A 15,105-nucleotide genomic window follows, 5' to 3' on the forward strand; every position below is an offset into this window, starting at 1 on the left:
TTGGCCAGTCCACGCGTTTTCTTCTTAAAGACACACCCAGATACTAGGCCTGTGTATACAAATGCATCGCGTACATTGTGTGTAGTACAAATATGTTTTTACTGCTAATATAGGCATGTCCACTTTGAGCCGTACACCGCGTAATACTTGCGCGTATTGTATATATATATATATTTACTCTTAATCCCATAAGGGTTTGAAGGGGGGGGGGGGGATGGTTCTAATTGGCAACATTGGATGAGCGAGAGTGAGAAAGACGCCTCTCTCTCGGTCACGAAATACTCGATCACCCGAAAATAGGGTTAAATGCTTGTGTGTGTTTATATCGTATATACCAATCTACAAAGGCTATATAACGTAGAGAGTATGTATATATACTGCACAAGCGATCCGTGTGTACATGTTGACGAGACCATGGCGTGCTCATCATCATTTAGCGCCAGTAACATCGTTTGACCTTCCCCTGTTATTAGTTCTTTTTTTTTCTCTTCATTCTATCGGTCAGGCTTTTTCGCCTTCTATTACATCCATCAGGACACGAGTCTATGTAGCGACGGCTGCGATATATAGTGGGGAGGCCATCGAGACGAGCAAGCGTATCACCAGGTCATTAATAACTATCGATATCAACAACAAGAGCCACTGTGCAACAACGCAATTTATGTAACTATACACAACCACCATTAGATCTAGTATAACGTAAATCCTTGTTGAACATCGATTAATTTTAAGTGTTTTGCGTGTACATTCACGGCTCGTAAAAATTAATTGTCCATTTGTTCATCAAACATCTTTAGTGGATTAGAACCTGTAGGCGCAGTACAGAATGTAAAAAACACATAATATATCAAAGTACAACTAAGCAGAAAAAAGAGTTGGAAAAATTCGATTAGATGAAATTAGAAACTTTTGCTTCCCCCCTCCCCCCTTCCTTTTTCTCTTTGATTTCATTTGGGGAAATGTCCGTATAATCGGCTGGCACTTTGAACGTCACACGCCGTGGGGGTAAATAGAGGCAAACTGTAATCTATATTTAGAGGAACAACTGCTTGTGTCATAGACTTTTCAATGCGTGGTTCCCCCCTTTAATGCGGTGCCTCAATTTTTTTTAATTAAAACTGAAAATTTATAGCCGACAGCTTTAGCGATGCAAGGTGGTGCACTTTCATATGATCAAGATTTACTGGCTAATCTTCTCTCATCATTATGCAACATCAGTTTCAACGGTACATCGGCCCTCCCTATATGCTGCAGTGATCCCAACACTTCATTATCGATCCTCCACCTATAGTAGGACAACACCAGCCTGTGCTTCGCGTACACAACCGATAGCCACATCTACGATGTCGTGGATATCAGGCCAGTATTTTTAAATTCTTGTATTCGATTGAATCCGTACTCTAAATTTTCTTTTGGGGCTGTTTGTTTATTGAATTTGAAAAACCCTACAGTGTTTATTTTTTTAAACCAAAAAAATTGCGTGCCTCTCAGCAACTCCTTTGAATATGTAAAACGATGAAATCTAATCCGCTTTCGTGGATTTATTCTGTCACAGCTTAACCTTTTAACTCCATAAATGTATATACATATTTATTTATTAGTCTGCCGTCTAGAACCAAACGACAGTATACTTGGATGTACACACCGATCAGCAGCGTACACATAGATCTGCATACACAGATGAGCCGGATCAATGATATACATTTTTGAATCATTCAACAATCGATATAGAGGTGGGCTATATACGCAGCACCCCTGTGTAATTGTTCGATATATGCGTTCGTGTACATGTATGGCTTTTTTCTGGTCACAGTGGGTTACCTCTACCGGCGAATGATGACTGATGTTTGGCCAACAGATTACAATTCCACGTCATTCATCTCGGGTCGTATCATGCCAAACCAGCAGCACTTCTACGGATATACGCGATAGAGTAGGGCACGGTGCAGCAAGGAGAAGAAGAAAAGAAATCGCCCATAAACAGCAGAGGGTTATTGGTTTTACTCGCCCAGGACAACTAACATCTGCCCCCTACACTCTCTGCTGAGGTCCCCCTTTTTTTTTCCCTACACCGTCCACGCAACGTCCTATCTACCGCAATCCAATAGACTTTCCAAAACGTGCGTTATACAATACTTTTGTTGTTGCCTCAAAAAAAAAATGTCTCGTATAATGCAGCGTGTGTGTGTTACGGCTGTTTGATGTATAAATCAGATCTTTGCACGTCAAAAACATTAAAAAAAAAAAAAGAAAAGGACAATGATCTAAAAAAAAAAAAAAGGCTATGACGTCTGCTTCTCTATACGATGGCAGGAGAGCCGGAATGGCGTATCCTCCCACTGCGCCAATGGAGGCGTTTCCGCGCGTAGAGCGTCCATCATCCATCATGAGCAGCACCGGGTCGCTGCCATCACGCACTCTCTTTCCATCACACTCGTCTGTATCATCATCATCAGTTCGTCCGCATGTCGTAGGAGGGAGGGCATGTAGGCCACGTAAAGCCACGTATCGATAAAGACATCATCAAACGGTGTGTTTGATTTATACAAAATGTCCACGTACAGCGGTCGTTCCTACTGATAAAGAAATGCGGAAAAAAAACGAGAGACCAGTGTTTTTGTTTGAAATCAGCAGATCCGTTTCATTCATCATCGAAACAGCTGACCGAATAAGTGGAGTATAATGTCATAGGTTCCAGCAGTGCGCGATGGAAGCAGGAAACAATCAAAATGGGGAGCGCTTTCTTTAACTTTTAAATGCCTTTACTTTACCGTCTGATTTTATGTGTAGATTGCTTACTCGGAGACGACAACGTTAACTCTAAGAGAAGCGAAATCATTGTTGGTCGGTAGCAGCATTCGTTCGCAAGAAAGACGGCTGCGTGTGATAAAACAATTTTATGAATTCTCAGCACACGCATGGCAGTGGCTGTATGTAAAAGAAAATGGACAAAATAAACTTGCCTTTTTTTTTCTTATTTTACTGTTTTACCTACAGGGTAGAAAAGCTCACGTGATCTATGCTAAGCCATCGTTTACATTTTGCACGTTTCCCCCAATTATGCTTTCATTTTGATTTTGAAGACAAGTGAATACAAATGCGAGCAATGCAAATGAGTATTTTAAATTTAAGAGCTGATGCTGGTTAATGGAAATTCGTTGGCCAGCGCTTATCACGTAGGCGGTACAGATGCGAAATGCTTAAAAAACAAACACTTACTGGATGGCATGGTTTAATTTAGAGCAGCTGGTAAAATAAGGAACTGACTGTAACTATATTGGCCTATTCTATTTCTTTAGATTTTTTTTTTGGGGGGGGGGGATTGAAGTTCTAGTGTTCTCTCTCAGATTTTTTTTTTTTTTCTTTTTTTATTCTTAAAGGAAATGTACGGACGTGACTCGCTGGTCGGATTCCTAACTGGTAATCGACCGCGTCTCCATTCTCGTTTTGCCTCTCCTTTTCTTTTTACATCTCTTTTTTTTTTTTTTTTTTTTTTTTTTAACAATATTATGTTTTATCTTTATTTTCTACTTTTTTTAACGAACAAAACATTTCATCTCTGTGTCCAGTTCCAGTACATGATAAGCACATTATTGTTTCCGGCTTCGTTTTGCCTATTTTTCTGTGGCTGCTAAAGTCTAGTTAACGGTTGATCTAGTCGCTGATTGATTTCTTTTTTTTTTTGCAGTGTGCAAAAATCGGATATACTGCTGGCTTCGGGTGGGTAGATATGCACATATAAGTTATGACACCGTATAAGCGAAATGCGAATACGCGGCTGTTATAGGGTTGTGTGTTGGCCGTGCACACAAGGTGCCTTATGTCGCATAATATGCTCACAGTTTGCCATTTGACCTCGTATCTCTGCACAAAAGAAGGACAGCTTCGTTTTTCCAACTGTCGGACAGGCCTCATTGAACGTTTCAAAGAAACCGACCCGTGTTTCTGCACTCGAATTTCAACAAAAAAAAAAAAGAAGAATGCCTTTCGAAATGTGTGTATATTCTGCATCTGCCTGTTCTCTTTTTTCTTTCTGCAAAATATTCGCAATTATCCAGATGGGCGAACGTAACACCTCTCCCTTCAGCATCCATGTATTCGTAAATGAGTTTATCCTTCGATAAGGCTATATACATATTCTATCATTTGCACGAAACAAAATGAGCCGGGAGTTTGCTATTGGTGCGGGATAAATCTGGCCTTTCCCGTCTTTTGCTCCGAATGGGCTTATTATGGAAGTCCGACATCATGTGCAATCGGATATCTATAGCGCGTTTGTTTTACACTAAATTTTTTTTGTGTGACGATTATTATTCAAAACATGAATTTTTTTACGATGCTGCTGCGCTTGCTACTATACTTGAAATTGGCGTTTGTTGTTGTTCTCACCACCAAGACTATTTTTTTTTTTGTAAGTCACGGTTTAAACCGAGGAGCTATTATTTTTATTGTTTTTGCGTTCATCGTTACATGACACACCAACTCTTTCGAAATCATAGACTTGGCGTTGATGTTGTTTATATACCGAAAAGAAAAGAAAAAAAAAGCTCTTCGGCGCCAGCGGTCATCCGCCATCTTCGACGCTAAAACAATGAGCTCGTAAATTATGCTGTTCATTTATATTTAGACTATTCGGCTGATAGTTTGTCATTGAAGGTTGCCCTTTCCCGTTAGCACAACAAACAGTTGCAGGACCCTGAGCCACTCTGCATAATTGTGGAGAAGGGACAAGTGAAAACAAACAAGCGCGCAAGATTTAATATCGACAGAAATTATTGCGCGGGTTTTGCCAACGTTTTTTTTTTTTTGGTACCCCCGTAAATTTTGAAGTCTACCACCACAAGATAAATAAATAGGAGAGGGACATAACTGAGAGGGAGGCGCGAGAAATTTCTGCGTGTGGTGATGTGATATTCGAAACGCGTTTTTAAAAAACGGCTCACTGATGGCAGTGGGTGGGTAAAAGGGAAGCGTGTGATGTTTCACGGTTTTTTGGCCTCTTCTTCTGCGCTCTCTCTCACTCTCTCTCGTTAGCATCGCCACCCTCCATTTGAAGACAAATTTGCGCGCACCAGCAGGCCAAAAAAAAAAGTGGAAAGAAACATTTCTTTTCCTTCGTCATCCTCTTTCCGAAATACAAGTGAAAATGTTGTAACCTTTTCTTCTTCTTTCTTGTTTCCCTTCTTTCTGCTGTACGCAGCATATAGCTCCTATTACCGTTTGACAGCCGCCCTCCCATTCTCGTTCACTGCCCTCTCCCAACTTTCATTTCTTTTATTTTTTTTCTGCTCCGACTATATAACTCTATAGTGTGTGCTTGTATACACATATATTTCTAGCGACCACTTTTCTTTTTTTTTTTTTTTTGAAGGGGAGGGAGTAATGATAAATTAGCTTAATGCCTTTTTAGCCCTATCTCTTTGCCTATTAGCTTTTGCCTTTTTTCTCTTCGGTTGGCCCATCAGCTTCTATATGGTGGAAGTCATTCTCTTTATGGTGTTATAGCTTCCTAAAAAAAGGAAAACATATATACAATAGATATTTCGAAAAGCTTTGCTTTTTTTGTTTAACTATCTGCCTCGCACTTTCCGTGAGTTTCAACCAATTAGCTGCACGTCGTTATCCACTGGTTATATATACCCAACGTTACACCAGCAGATGTCCGAACACAGATTTTCTGTTTCTTCGCTCTATACGTCATGCTGGCACGTTGTAATAGTTTTTTTTTTAAAGCTAAATAGAAACAACGTTTGCGTAAGATTTGTACTAACTGATTTCTCCGAAAAAGAACGTTGATTGAAATGCACAAGCAGCTAAATGGGTATTTAATAGTTTCCGATACACATTCATTTTCACTGCAAGATTGATTTTAAAAAAGTGCTGGTACAACCCTGTTTTCATTACGCAGATTAATCAAAATTAAATTATTCATAATCAATTACAATGCGTTCAAGCGGCCGTATAAGGCGGACCACACGAGCTGGTGGTCTGGTCCTCCTCCCCCAAGAAAAATGAAAAAAAAATCCTACTCCTAGACTATATGATATGAGAACCTTTTGACCTTTTTGGCCTTTTGTTAAACGCTTCAACCCCCAGCGAACGAAAGCGACGATGAGTTCTTGCGACAGTTGTGAGCAGCCAAAACCCAAGCACATCTTGCAAAGGCCGACGTTCGCAGCATCACATCTCAGAAACTTGGTGCACGGCTCAATATAGCCTTTTTCTTTTTCTTTTTTTTTTTGAGGCCCCTATTTAATGCTGTTCCCCTCTCTCTGTGCACACGGTTCGGTATCGTACTCTTGTTCATCGGATACATTCATTTTCTCATGCAGTCTGTGCTTTACGGGTACTTGAACCGAGCGTATATAGCAGGCAACACACGCCCTCGCCCTGGCATCATATAATAGCAAGCTCTGTCAAAATTGTTGACACGTTCTAATTAGAGGTCACAGGGTCTTCTGATCTTTCCTCGACTTTCCTTTTCTCTTCGTTTAATATGTCAGCATATCAGCGAGGAAACAGGAGGGGGAGAAAGAGAGGATGACGATTGGAAGGAACTTTGGGACATCAGGTGCTTTTTAGAAGGTGATTGTTCATGACGTTCACGTTGCAAAAAAAAAAATAAATTAGATTTGTTCTTTCTTCTTCGCATTCATGTTCTTGCCAAATGGCGTAGCAATTGTTTTGTTTGGAATTCCATTTTGCATACCAGCGTGGTCGCTAATTCTGAGGCGCGTCTCGCCGTTACGAAATGGATCAATGAACTAGCCGTGCAATTTGAGAACGTAGCCGTGCAACAGCGATACTCGTTGATGATGAGTCACTGCACGCATCACGCCAGCTTCGTATACATGCACGGGTATCGGATGAACTGATATAATGCAGCCAAGAGGTTCGTGAAAAGCCGGTCGCCCATGTTGATGTTTGAAGCCAAAGGAAAATCGTAAAAATCATAACGACTGTGAATATTCCGAGAAAAACTATTAGACTATCCAACTGCAAACGGGTTACGAGCACTGTCGTAACCTTATTGTTGTATAGGACTTTAGCCTTTGAAATGTTTTTCCTTTTTTCCTTAACGCTCTTTCTTTGCCCGGCAAAAGAATAATGCGCTGCACCAGCAGTTTCATCCCGCGTTTCAATTTACTTCCGATTGTAATGTACTCTCTGGCTTTTACGTTTGCATCTCCTATGTCTCTATACCCTTCTATTATTTTATAGTCCCTTTACAGTCTGCTCAATGTTTGTTTTTGTTTTTTTAACAATGGGCCTTGTTCATTATTGACAGCAATATCACATCTGAAATATTGAAATGCAGACGTCGTAAAACGATTATTCAAATTTCAATTATTCAATTTCGATCGCCTTGATCGAGATTGAATTTTTTTAAAAATGAACGACAGTTTATACGGATTTAGAGACTCGCATTTGATGTTGAATCAAATAGGAAATATCGGTTATGTCTCGTCATCATCGCTAGTGTCGAATTTGGGTTTGAATAGAGCAGTTGTTTCAAATGACGGCCACTGTCTCGCCTTGGTTCATCACGTTCCATTCGTTCACATTCCTTCTCAATAATGCAACGATTATTATTTGAATACTGAAAACATGGAAAAAGGAACTTTGAGAGGCGAGAAAGGGGAGCTCATCGAGTTCATATACTCGAATGTCGTCGTGGCTCTCTCGAACAGCGTTCGAATCATCGATTGGAGGAAAAGCCGCTCCCGACGTTCTATGGACTGTCCAGTTATGTTCGTGGGTGGCATGTCGTCGCCTTTTTTATGTTTCCATTGGCGCGTTCGGATCAATCCCGAGGTCGGCGGCGGGATGGACAGGCAGCTCGTGTATCACCGAGATGGCGATGCCAGCACGCGGGCGTATCATCATAGCTGCGCTGGATGAAAACTGCTGTCGAGTCAGCGACATTTCACATGACGTGCCCTCATCATCGCATCATCAATAAAAATTCGGGGGCTATATTCGATGATGTTCTTCTAACGAGCGATGATCGGGCAGCATTCCAGTTCATCGTCTGGCAGCTGATGACAGCATGATGTTGGAAGCCTTCTCTTTTTCTCTGTCTTCAATTCGCACTGATCATTTGGCCTGCAGCTCTTCTTCGTGTTGCGCAAACACAGGGCGACATTACACGGAGCCATTCATTAATAGCCACAACGCAGTACCAAACAGATAGAACAATTCAAATCAAAACAATGATTTACGATTTGCCACATTAAAAAGAAAAAATACCACTCATTTCTATTAACGACATACTTGCAGAGCCGGACCATTTAGCTCCTGCTGTTCTATAAATATAAAGCGATGCGGATGTGTAAAGTTTTCATAAGAATAGCGACCACACAGCCTCGTGCTCTATATGGTCGACGAGGATATAGAAGATCGAAGCCCCTCATAGTTGACGTCAACATCCAGCGAACTCGTCACCGTTGGCAACCGGTGATTCTATAGAGCGGCACACTTTCACCGCCAACTATGATCAGATTCGACATGGAAGAGGAGCCCGCAGTGAAGATGATGTAGAAGAAGGCCGAAAGAAATCTAAGGAAAGGGCTTCCTCTATTCAGTGCCCTAGCACGTTAATTATCAACAGCTTTATAAGTATATGTTACTATAGCCTAAACACAGATGATTGCTGCTTCTGCCGTTTTCTTCTTCGCCCCCCTCTCTCCCGTCGTTCAACGTTCATCAGGTTTCCTATTGAAAGCACGCCGTTGGGCGATAGGAAAATAATCAACGTTTTGTCCTCCATAGGCAAGACGCTTGCAGCATCCCAATGTTTTTTTCTATACGTGTGATAGACGGCAGCGTTATATTAAAATAAAATTAATTTCCAAACGATAAGAGGAAAACAAAAAGAATTTAAGAGAAAGAGAGAGAGCTATATAACAGTAAGTGCGCATTTCCTCCCCTCAGGACCCGCGGTAGCAGCGAAAGACCCGTGAGGACGAAGCACGAACGTGCTGCCGCAAACAACGCCATCATTATCCCACGGCCTCGCGGTTATAGGCTACACCGCTATGCAACATACAGTATATAGCCAGAGTCATTCAGTATATGCGCATGCCGCCAACTCTTGATTTTTTTTCTTCTTGCTTCGTCTTCCTTTACACCCGCGTTTTTTTGCCGTGCGTACTCGTCTTACTCCTTTCTCAACTCCTCCCCACGCCGTCAGAATTGACCAGGTGTCACTCTTTAGGATATGAGAAACCACAACCAGATACATGTACAACAAGTATATGTGTATTACATTTACAGGGCGTACAGCAGTGCGTTTTCTTATAGACGGATCTAATATTTTATTTTTGCCTATTTAAAATATCTGTATATTCTTCTGCACCTTTTGCTTTCATTTGATATCATCAAGGGGAAATATATAGAATTCGAAACTGTATATTCTTGTTCCCCCATCAGCGTCGTTCGTCATTAGAACCTCGGAACTGGTTAATGTTACACTTGGCCTCGCCTGTATATCACGATCGTGAAGTATATTCATTTAAACATGACTAACTGCGTAATCGTAGCTGTAAACTCGATGAAAATTCAGGAGAATTGATTTCATTATTTACCAGCGAATGTCGTGTATGCCGATATAATCATACTTCTAAAAAAAAGGTGGAAATATTTAAGTCTGTTTTTCACTTTGCTGTCAGTAAAAAAATTAAAGCGTTTTAACGCATTTATTTATTTATTTTTTTTTTTTTGGTAGGGTAGTTTTTTGAGGGCGTGATGAAATCATCAGTTCACTAGTCAGTGACACAGCCACCGGCCCACCGCACAATCCCTTCCAAAATAAAGAGCCTCACTTCAATACATAGATCCTTTTATTTCTCGACTGAAAAGAACGTACGATCGCCTGGAATATAATAATAATAATAATAATAAAATCCCCCTACCTCTCAATATATAGACATTTCTATGTATTCTCTTTATATATACATACATGTATCAGTTTGCGGCAGCTTCTTGTTACTCATGCAATGCTTCAATGGTGGCGATGGCTTCTCTTTTGTTGTTTTGTTCGGTCCCTCTTTTTTTTTTCACCCCCTCCATCTGCTACTGATACATATTTTTCAACCCCCTCTTTGTGTTCTCCTATCGTAATCACACACACAGACCAGATATGATAATCCATGCAGCTGTATTACATATAGATGGTTTCCGTATATTTAGAGGTGCTATACACGTATAGGCCTGCCCTCACAGAGTGAGGCTAACGGGGGGCAATGAAGAAGTAAAGGGGGATCATGAAAGGGTTGTGTGCCTCACAGTCAACCCTACCGACCCCTCCGTCGCAACGGATGATGATGCAATCCTATTGCGCGGCGCTTGATATAGCCCACCCACTGCGGTTATAAGCGATTCTGCCACGCCAACCGTTAAATCTCTTCTTTCTTCATCCGAGATTGACTCTTTGAATGCATTGAAAAAAGTCACGCGCCCCCCACCAACTATAAATCTAACCTCTTTTTCTATTCAATCATAATCATAATGATCGACTCTTTCGATAAAGTTGTTCTTGATTTTTTTTTTCCCCGGCTGCTTTGTAAAACTGTGACAAAGCTACCCGGTATAAAGTCAAATGTTATACACAGAGAAAGACCTGACCAAAAGGAAATGATTTCTTCCTTTTTTAAAGTACACGTTAAGCATTATTATACGTTCCCGATAAGTGGTCCCATATATTATTGATTGTTAGCGTTTGTTCTTATATAGCGGCACCAGAAAATTGTCAAAGTCAATCATATTTCCCTGCGGAAATGATGTTTTGAAAAGAAAAAAAATATGGAGAAAGACCGCTGCATATTAGAGAGAATATATGGGACCGTGACTGGTTTTTTTAAACTTCCTGTTTCCAATAGGTTTTTGGTATATAGCTACGTTACTCTCTTTTTTTCTTCTTGTTTTCTTCTTCTTCTTCTTTTACGTTTCGGCTGATTAACATAATTCCCTGTTGCTGGCCGGTGGTTTCTTTGAGAAACTGACTCGTAATCATTTTGGCAATGACGCCAGTCGGGCCATTTGTCACTCATTTGTCATGGTCGCACTTGGCTCAGCCCACACCGTGTTTCCAACACGTATACGATGTGCCCGACGCACATTTCCGGTCCAACCCTTTCTCTTTACGTCGCTCATTATGAATTCATTGGGAAACGCCAATTCGTCATGAAAAAGACATTGACCGTTTCCTGCCCGTTTTCATTCATGAAAATGCCATTTGACTACCTTGGCCAATTGCGAGACGCATTTTCGCTATCACGCCGGACGACTTGCTGCCCTAAATAAATGCACGGTGGTGACACTGTATCCGTGGGCTATCAAGCCCCCATCCTACTTTGTTATGAAAATGAAACAAAATTGTGATTTCAAAATAGGGATTAATCTGGTGGATAAACACATCAATGTGAATATCGTAAATGTGAGGCGATGAGATGCGCTATATCTAAGAACCGTTAGAGACCGGAGCTACTGGGATGGTACATCCGTTGGTTGTTGTGTTGCTTATCCGTGTCTGCTGTAACCAATCCCGAAGATGGACCAATGGTGACTTTTCTTTTTTATTTGACAACTCCCAGTGGTTTCCCAAGATGCGCGGCGCATCCTCGTTCTCGATTCGATAAGTATCTTGTCTGCACGTTTCATCGCGCAGGTTCTATCGTCTTCACCCAAACGCATGTTCAATGGTGAGTCTAGGATCAAGATAAAAGGATGTAATAATCCGTTGATACATTTTCAATTAAACAGTAAATTTTTTATTGATTGTGGTTTTATTAACGTAGCTCTCGAACGACGTTGTTTATGTAAGCAATTCTGCATAACTAACTGTATTTAACGCCAGACAGAACTTCCCCTTGCACGACGTAGAAGCAAAAGTTGTTTTGAATGTTACCGGTCTTCAATCAAAAGAAAAATTTGTGTTGTTTTTGATTTCTTAGCTGGAAATGATAAAAATTTTCAGTTCATGAAACACTCAACGATTAGGCAAAATGTGAATATCTAAACGCGTAGTTTATTCACTTATTTCAATTTGTACACATTGCAATACTACACCATCTAGCGGTCTCAGCAACACTAGCCCTCTTACGTCCTCTATGAACCATTCTCTTTATCATTTCGCGTCTTAGAAAGGCATGGCCATTGCATTCAATGCCTACATCTGATATACAATGAACCACAGTCAGCCTATGCCTAGAACGTGATTCAGGTAGAAATAGCAAACTTCGTGTAACTATAAAAATCTGAAAATTTTAAAAAAGCTGTGAACGTTGTGGTAGTATGTCTTTGGGCCAGTTGCCATCAGCCGTAGAAAATGGAAAACATTGCTTCTGTTGCTCTCGTTGTAGGCCTACCCATTATTTTCGGCGAAGTGCGAGAAATTAAACATGTTTGTTGCTCCCGTAAGCAAAAACACTATACTTGAACCGAATAATTGTTTTTTTTATTATTCTGTTCGAGTTATATCAGTTCAATATAAAAAATCGCAAAAAACATTTGGTAATATTTTGCTACATTTCGCAAATAAAATTTGATAGTGATGTAACATCAATTGCCTTGCATAGGTGGCAGTAATTTTTTCACTTTACATTTCAAAGTTTAGATTTTCCTAAAATCTAAGCTGTTCTTGTTTGGCAGCTATTTAATCGTAAAAATCATGATTAATTTGTTTTTACCCTTTCTGTCGTTCATTGGCCGTTATCTAAACGAAAGGGAACAAAATGGCAACAACGTTGTGTCTTTAGGGATAAACCACTCGTCCTTAGGTGGTAGCATTTTTTTACAGCTTTAGTCTTTTCCTCTTTGCTCGTTCACTTATCACGCTTCTGCATCATAAGGAACATCATGTCTCCGGTAAGAATAGTTCAAAAGTTATTTTATTTGGTGATGATTAAGTCACGTGCGTTTAATATAACACATGCGTTTCATTACTGAATGGAAGATGCAACTAATGTACGTAGTATAAGAGTTTTTCTTCTATGGGTGCCCAAATAACTAGCGCATCAACTACCAACCACGTTGTCGTTTATAGGAAGAAGTTAACTTTCTGATGCATCAGAAAAATCTTTTGAAACTGTACCAATGTTAAAAGACTAATTTGATGAATGGTCTAAATTGGTTACATTAGTAAAAATTTTATTTTAAAAGAACATATTTTAAAATTCTTGTTTTGTAATAGGCAAAGAAAGCACCAGCATCTGCTGAACCCAAGAAGGCTGCGCCCAAGGCTGCCCCAGCTGCCGCACCTGCTGCTGCTGCTGCTGCTAAGAAGCCAGCCGAGAAGGCCCCAGTGAAAGCTCCTGCTGCAGGAACTGCTAAAGCCCCTGCCCCAGCTCCAGTAACGAAGGCCTCAGCTCCAGTTGCTGCAAAGGCTGCCCCAGCTGTCGCTGCTCCTGCTAAAGGAGCCACAAAAGCAGCTCCAGCAAAGGCTTCTCCGGCACCAGCTAAGGCTGCCGCTGCCCCTACTAATAAAGCTGCTGCAACCACAGTTAAGGCTGCAACGACTGCTAAGGCTGCACCTGCGGCTACTTCTGCTGCCCCAAAGGCTGCACCAGGAAAAGCTGGAGCCAAACCAGTGGCTACCCCTGCTGCTGCGACAACCAAGAAAGGTGCTGCACCTGCTGATGCAGGCAAGAAAGAGGCTGCCGCTCCTGCTAAGAAGGGTGCTGCTGACAAAAAGGCTGCTCCAGCTGCAGCTCCTGCTGCAGCACCAGCCAAGAGAAAGGCTGATGCCCCTGCTGAAAAGAAGGCTCCTGTTGCTGAGAAGAAAGCAGCAGTTGAGAAAAAGCCTGCTGCAGTTGCTGCTCCCAAGAAGCCTGAAGCTGCAGCTAAGAAACCAGAGGCTGCTGCTAAAAAACCAGAAGCTGCTGCCAAGAAACCAACTGAGAAAAAAGCTGCCCCATTGAAGGCAGCTGTTAAGGCAAAGAAAGAGACCCCAAAGAAACTTGAGGGAGTCAAGATTAAAGGAAAGGGTTACAAGGGCAAGAAACTTAATCTTAAGTTCACCATTGACTGCACTCACCCTGTTGAAGATGGAATCATGAATGCAGCTGATTTTGTAAGTATCCTTTTTTTTTTTTTTCTACTTGGACTTGTGTTCCAAGATACTAATGATATCCAGGTTAGGGTCATCTTCCCTAACAGGTTTGACTCATGATTCCTTAATTGGTATCAGTTAGGGTCACCTTCCCTAGAAGAGTCAGTGAAAACCAAGATCTTTGATTTTATTTCAGGAAACATACTTGAAGCAGCACATCAAACTGAACAAGAAAGTTGGCAATTTGGGAACACACATCCAAACTGAGCTGGCAAAGAGCAAAATCATTGTTTCTTCAGATGTTCCATTCTCCAAGAGGTATTATTATTTCCTTGAAGTACATTTCTTCGTCTATGATGACTTATCCGGAAAATTAACGAACTAGAGTCTCTGACTACTGATGTGTGGATTACTCTGAAGTTCAAAAATAATCCTGGATAGAGATAAAGTGTTCCTTGTGTTAAATTTACTTTTTGTTTTTAGGTATTTGAAGTACTTGACGAAACGTTACTTGAAGAAGAACAACCTCCGCGATTGGCTTCGAGTGGTTGCCAATGGAAAGACTTCTTACGAGCTCAGATATTTCAACGTAAGTAGCAACAACACTATTAATGTTAGCTTTAATACTAAATACGAATTTTCTTAGATCAACAATGAGGAAGAAGATGAAGATGATGATAAGGAATAAGTTCATCACCCCGTTGTTTCGTTTTTGCTGTAAAGTAATAAACGATGACCATTATATTTGTACAATTGTTACTGTATTAAACATGGCACCATTCCTTGACGCGTACTTTCAGGGGTTTTTTCTAACCTTAAATTGTCAGTTTTGAAGTTATTCGTATGGAATTTGAACGAAGGGGTGTTATGAGATCGTACTTAAGAAAATTCCAGGCTATGAAGAAACTTCGTCTAAGAATGTGCTAGTAGGATGGCATATCCATACTTCTGTTTCAGTTTGAGATCTCGTATCGTGCATGAAAGGATGGAAAGACGGGAAGGTGAAGTAAATGCGTCAACAGCCGGTGTTCACTGCTACCGATTTGTAACTAAGG

The 15,105-nt window shown here is 40.9% G+C and overlaps 2 protein-coding genes across 2 annotated transcripts in view; both read left to right on the top strand.

Moving 5' to 3' along the window:
* LOC130691329 (diphosphoinositol polyphosphate phosphohydrolase 2-like) overlaps window positions 1–15,105 on the top strand; it is a 100,084-nt gene that overhangs the window by 53,772 nt on the left and 31,207 nt on the right. The gene's annotated exons all lie outside the window — the stretch shown is intronic.
* Window positions 12,742–14,843, top strand: LOC130691098 (large ribosomal subunit protein eL22-like). Its single transcript, XM_057514004.1, has 5 exons — window positions 12,742–12,867; window positions 13,193–14,071; window positions 14,247–14,368; window positions 14,534–14,639; window positions 14,697–14,843. The coding sequence occupies exons 1-5, from the start codon at window positions 12,859–12,861 to the stop codon at window positions 14,736–14,738; spliced, it is 1,158 nt and encodes a 385-aa protein (XP_057369987.1). The 5' UTR covers window positions 12,742–12,858; the 3' UTR covers window positions 14,739–14,843.

Source organism: Daphnia carinata, chromosome 1 (genome assembly GCF_022539665.2).
Source record: "Daphnia carinata strain CSIRO-1 chromosome 1, CSIRO_AGI_Dcar_HiC_V3, whole genome shotgun sequence".
Taxonomy (NCBI): domain Eukaryota; kingdom Metazoa; phylum Arthropoda; class Branchiopoda; order Diplostraca; family Daphniidae; genus Daphnia; species Daphnia carinata.

What these genes read in the sequence shown, in the direction of transcription:
- LOC130691098 (XM_057514004.1), top strand. An exon ending in TCATGAATGCAGCTGATTTT is followed by an intron (nt 14,072 to 14,246) that starts GTAAGTATCCTT and finishes ATTTTATTTCAG; the next exon opens with GAAACATACTTGAAGCAGCA. An exon ending in GATGTTCCATTCTCCAAGAG is followed by an intron (nt 14,369 to 14,533) that starts GTATTATTATTT and finishes TTTTGTTTTTAG; the next exon opens with GTATTTGAAGTACTTGACGA.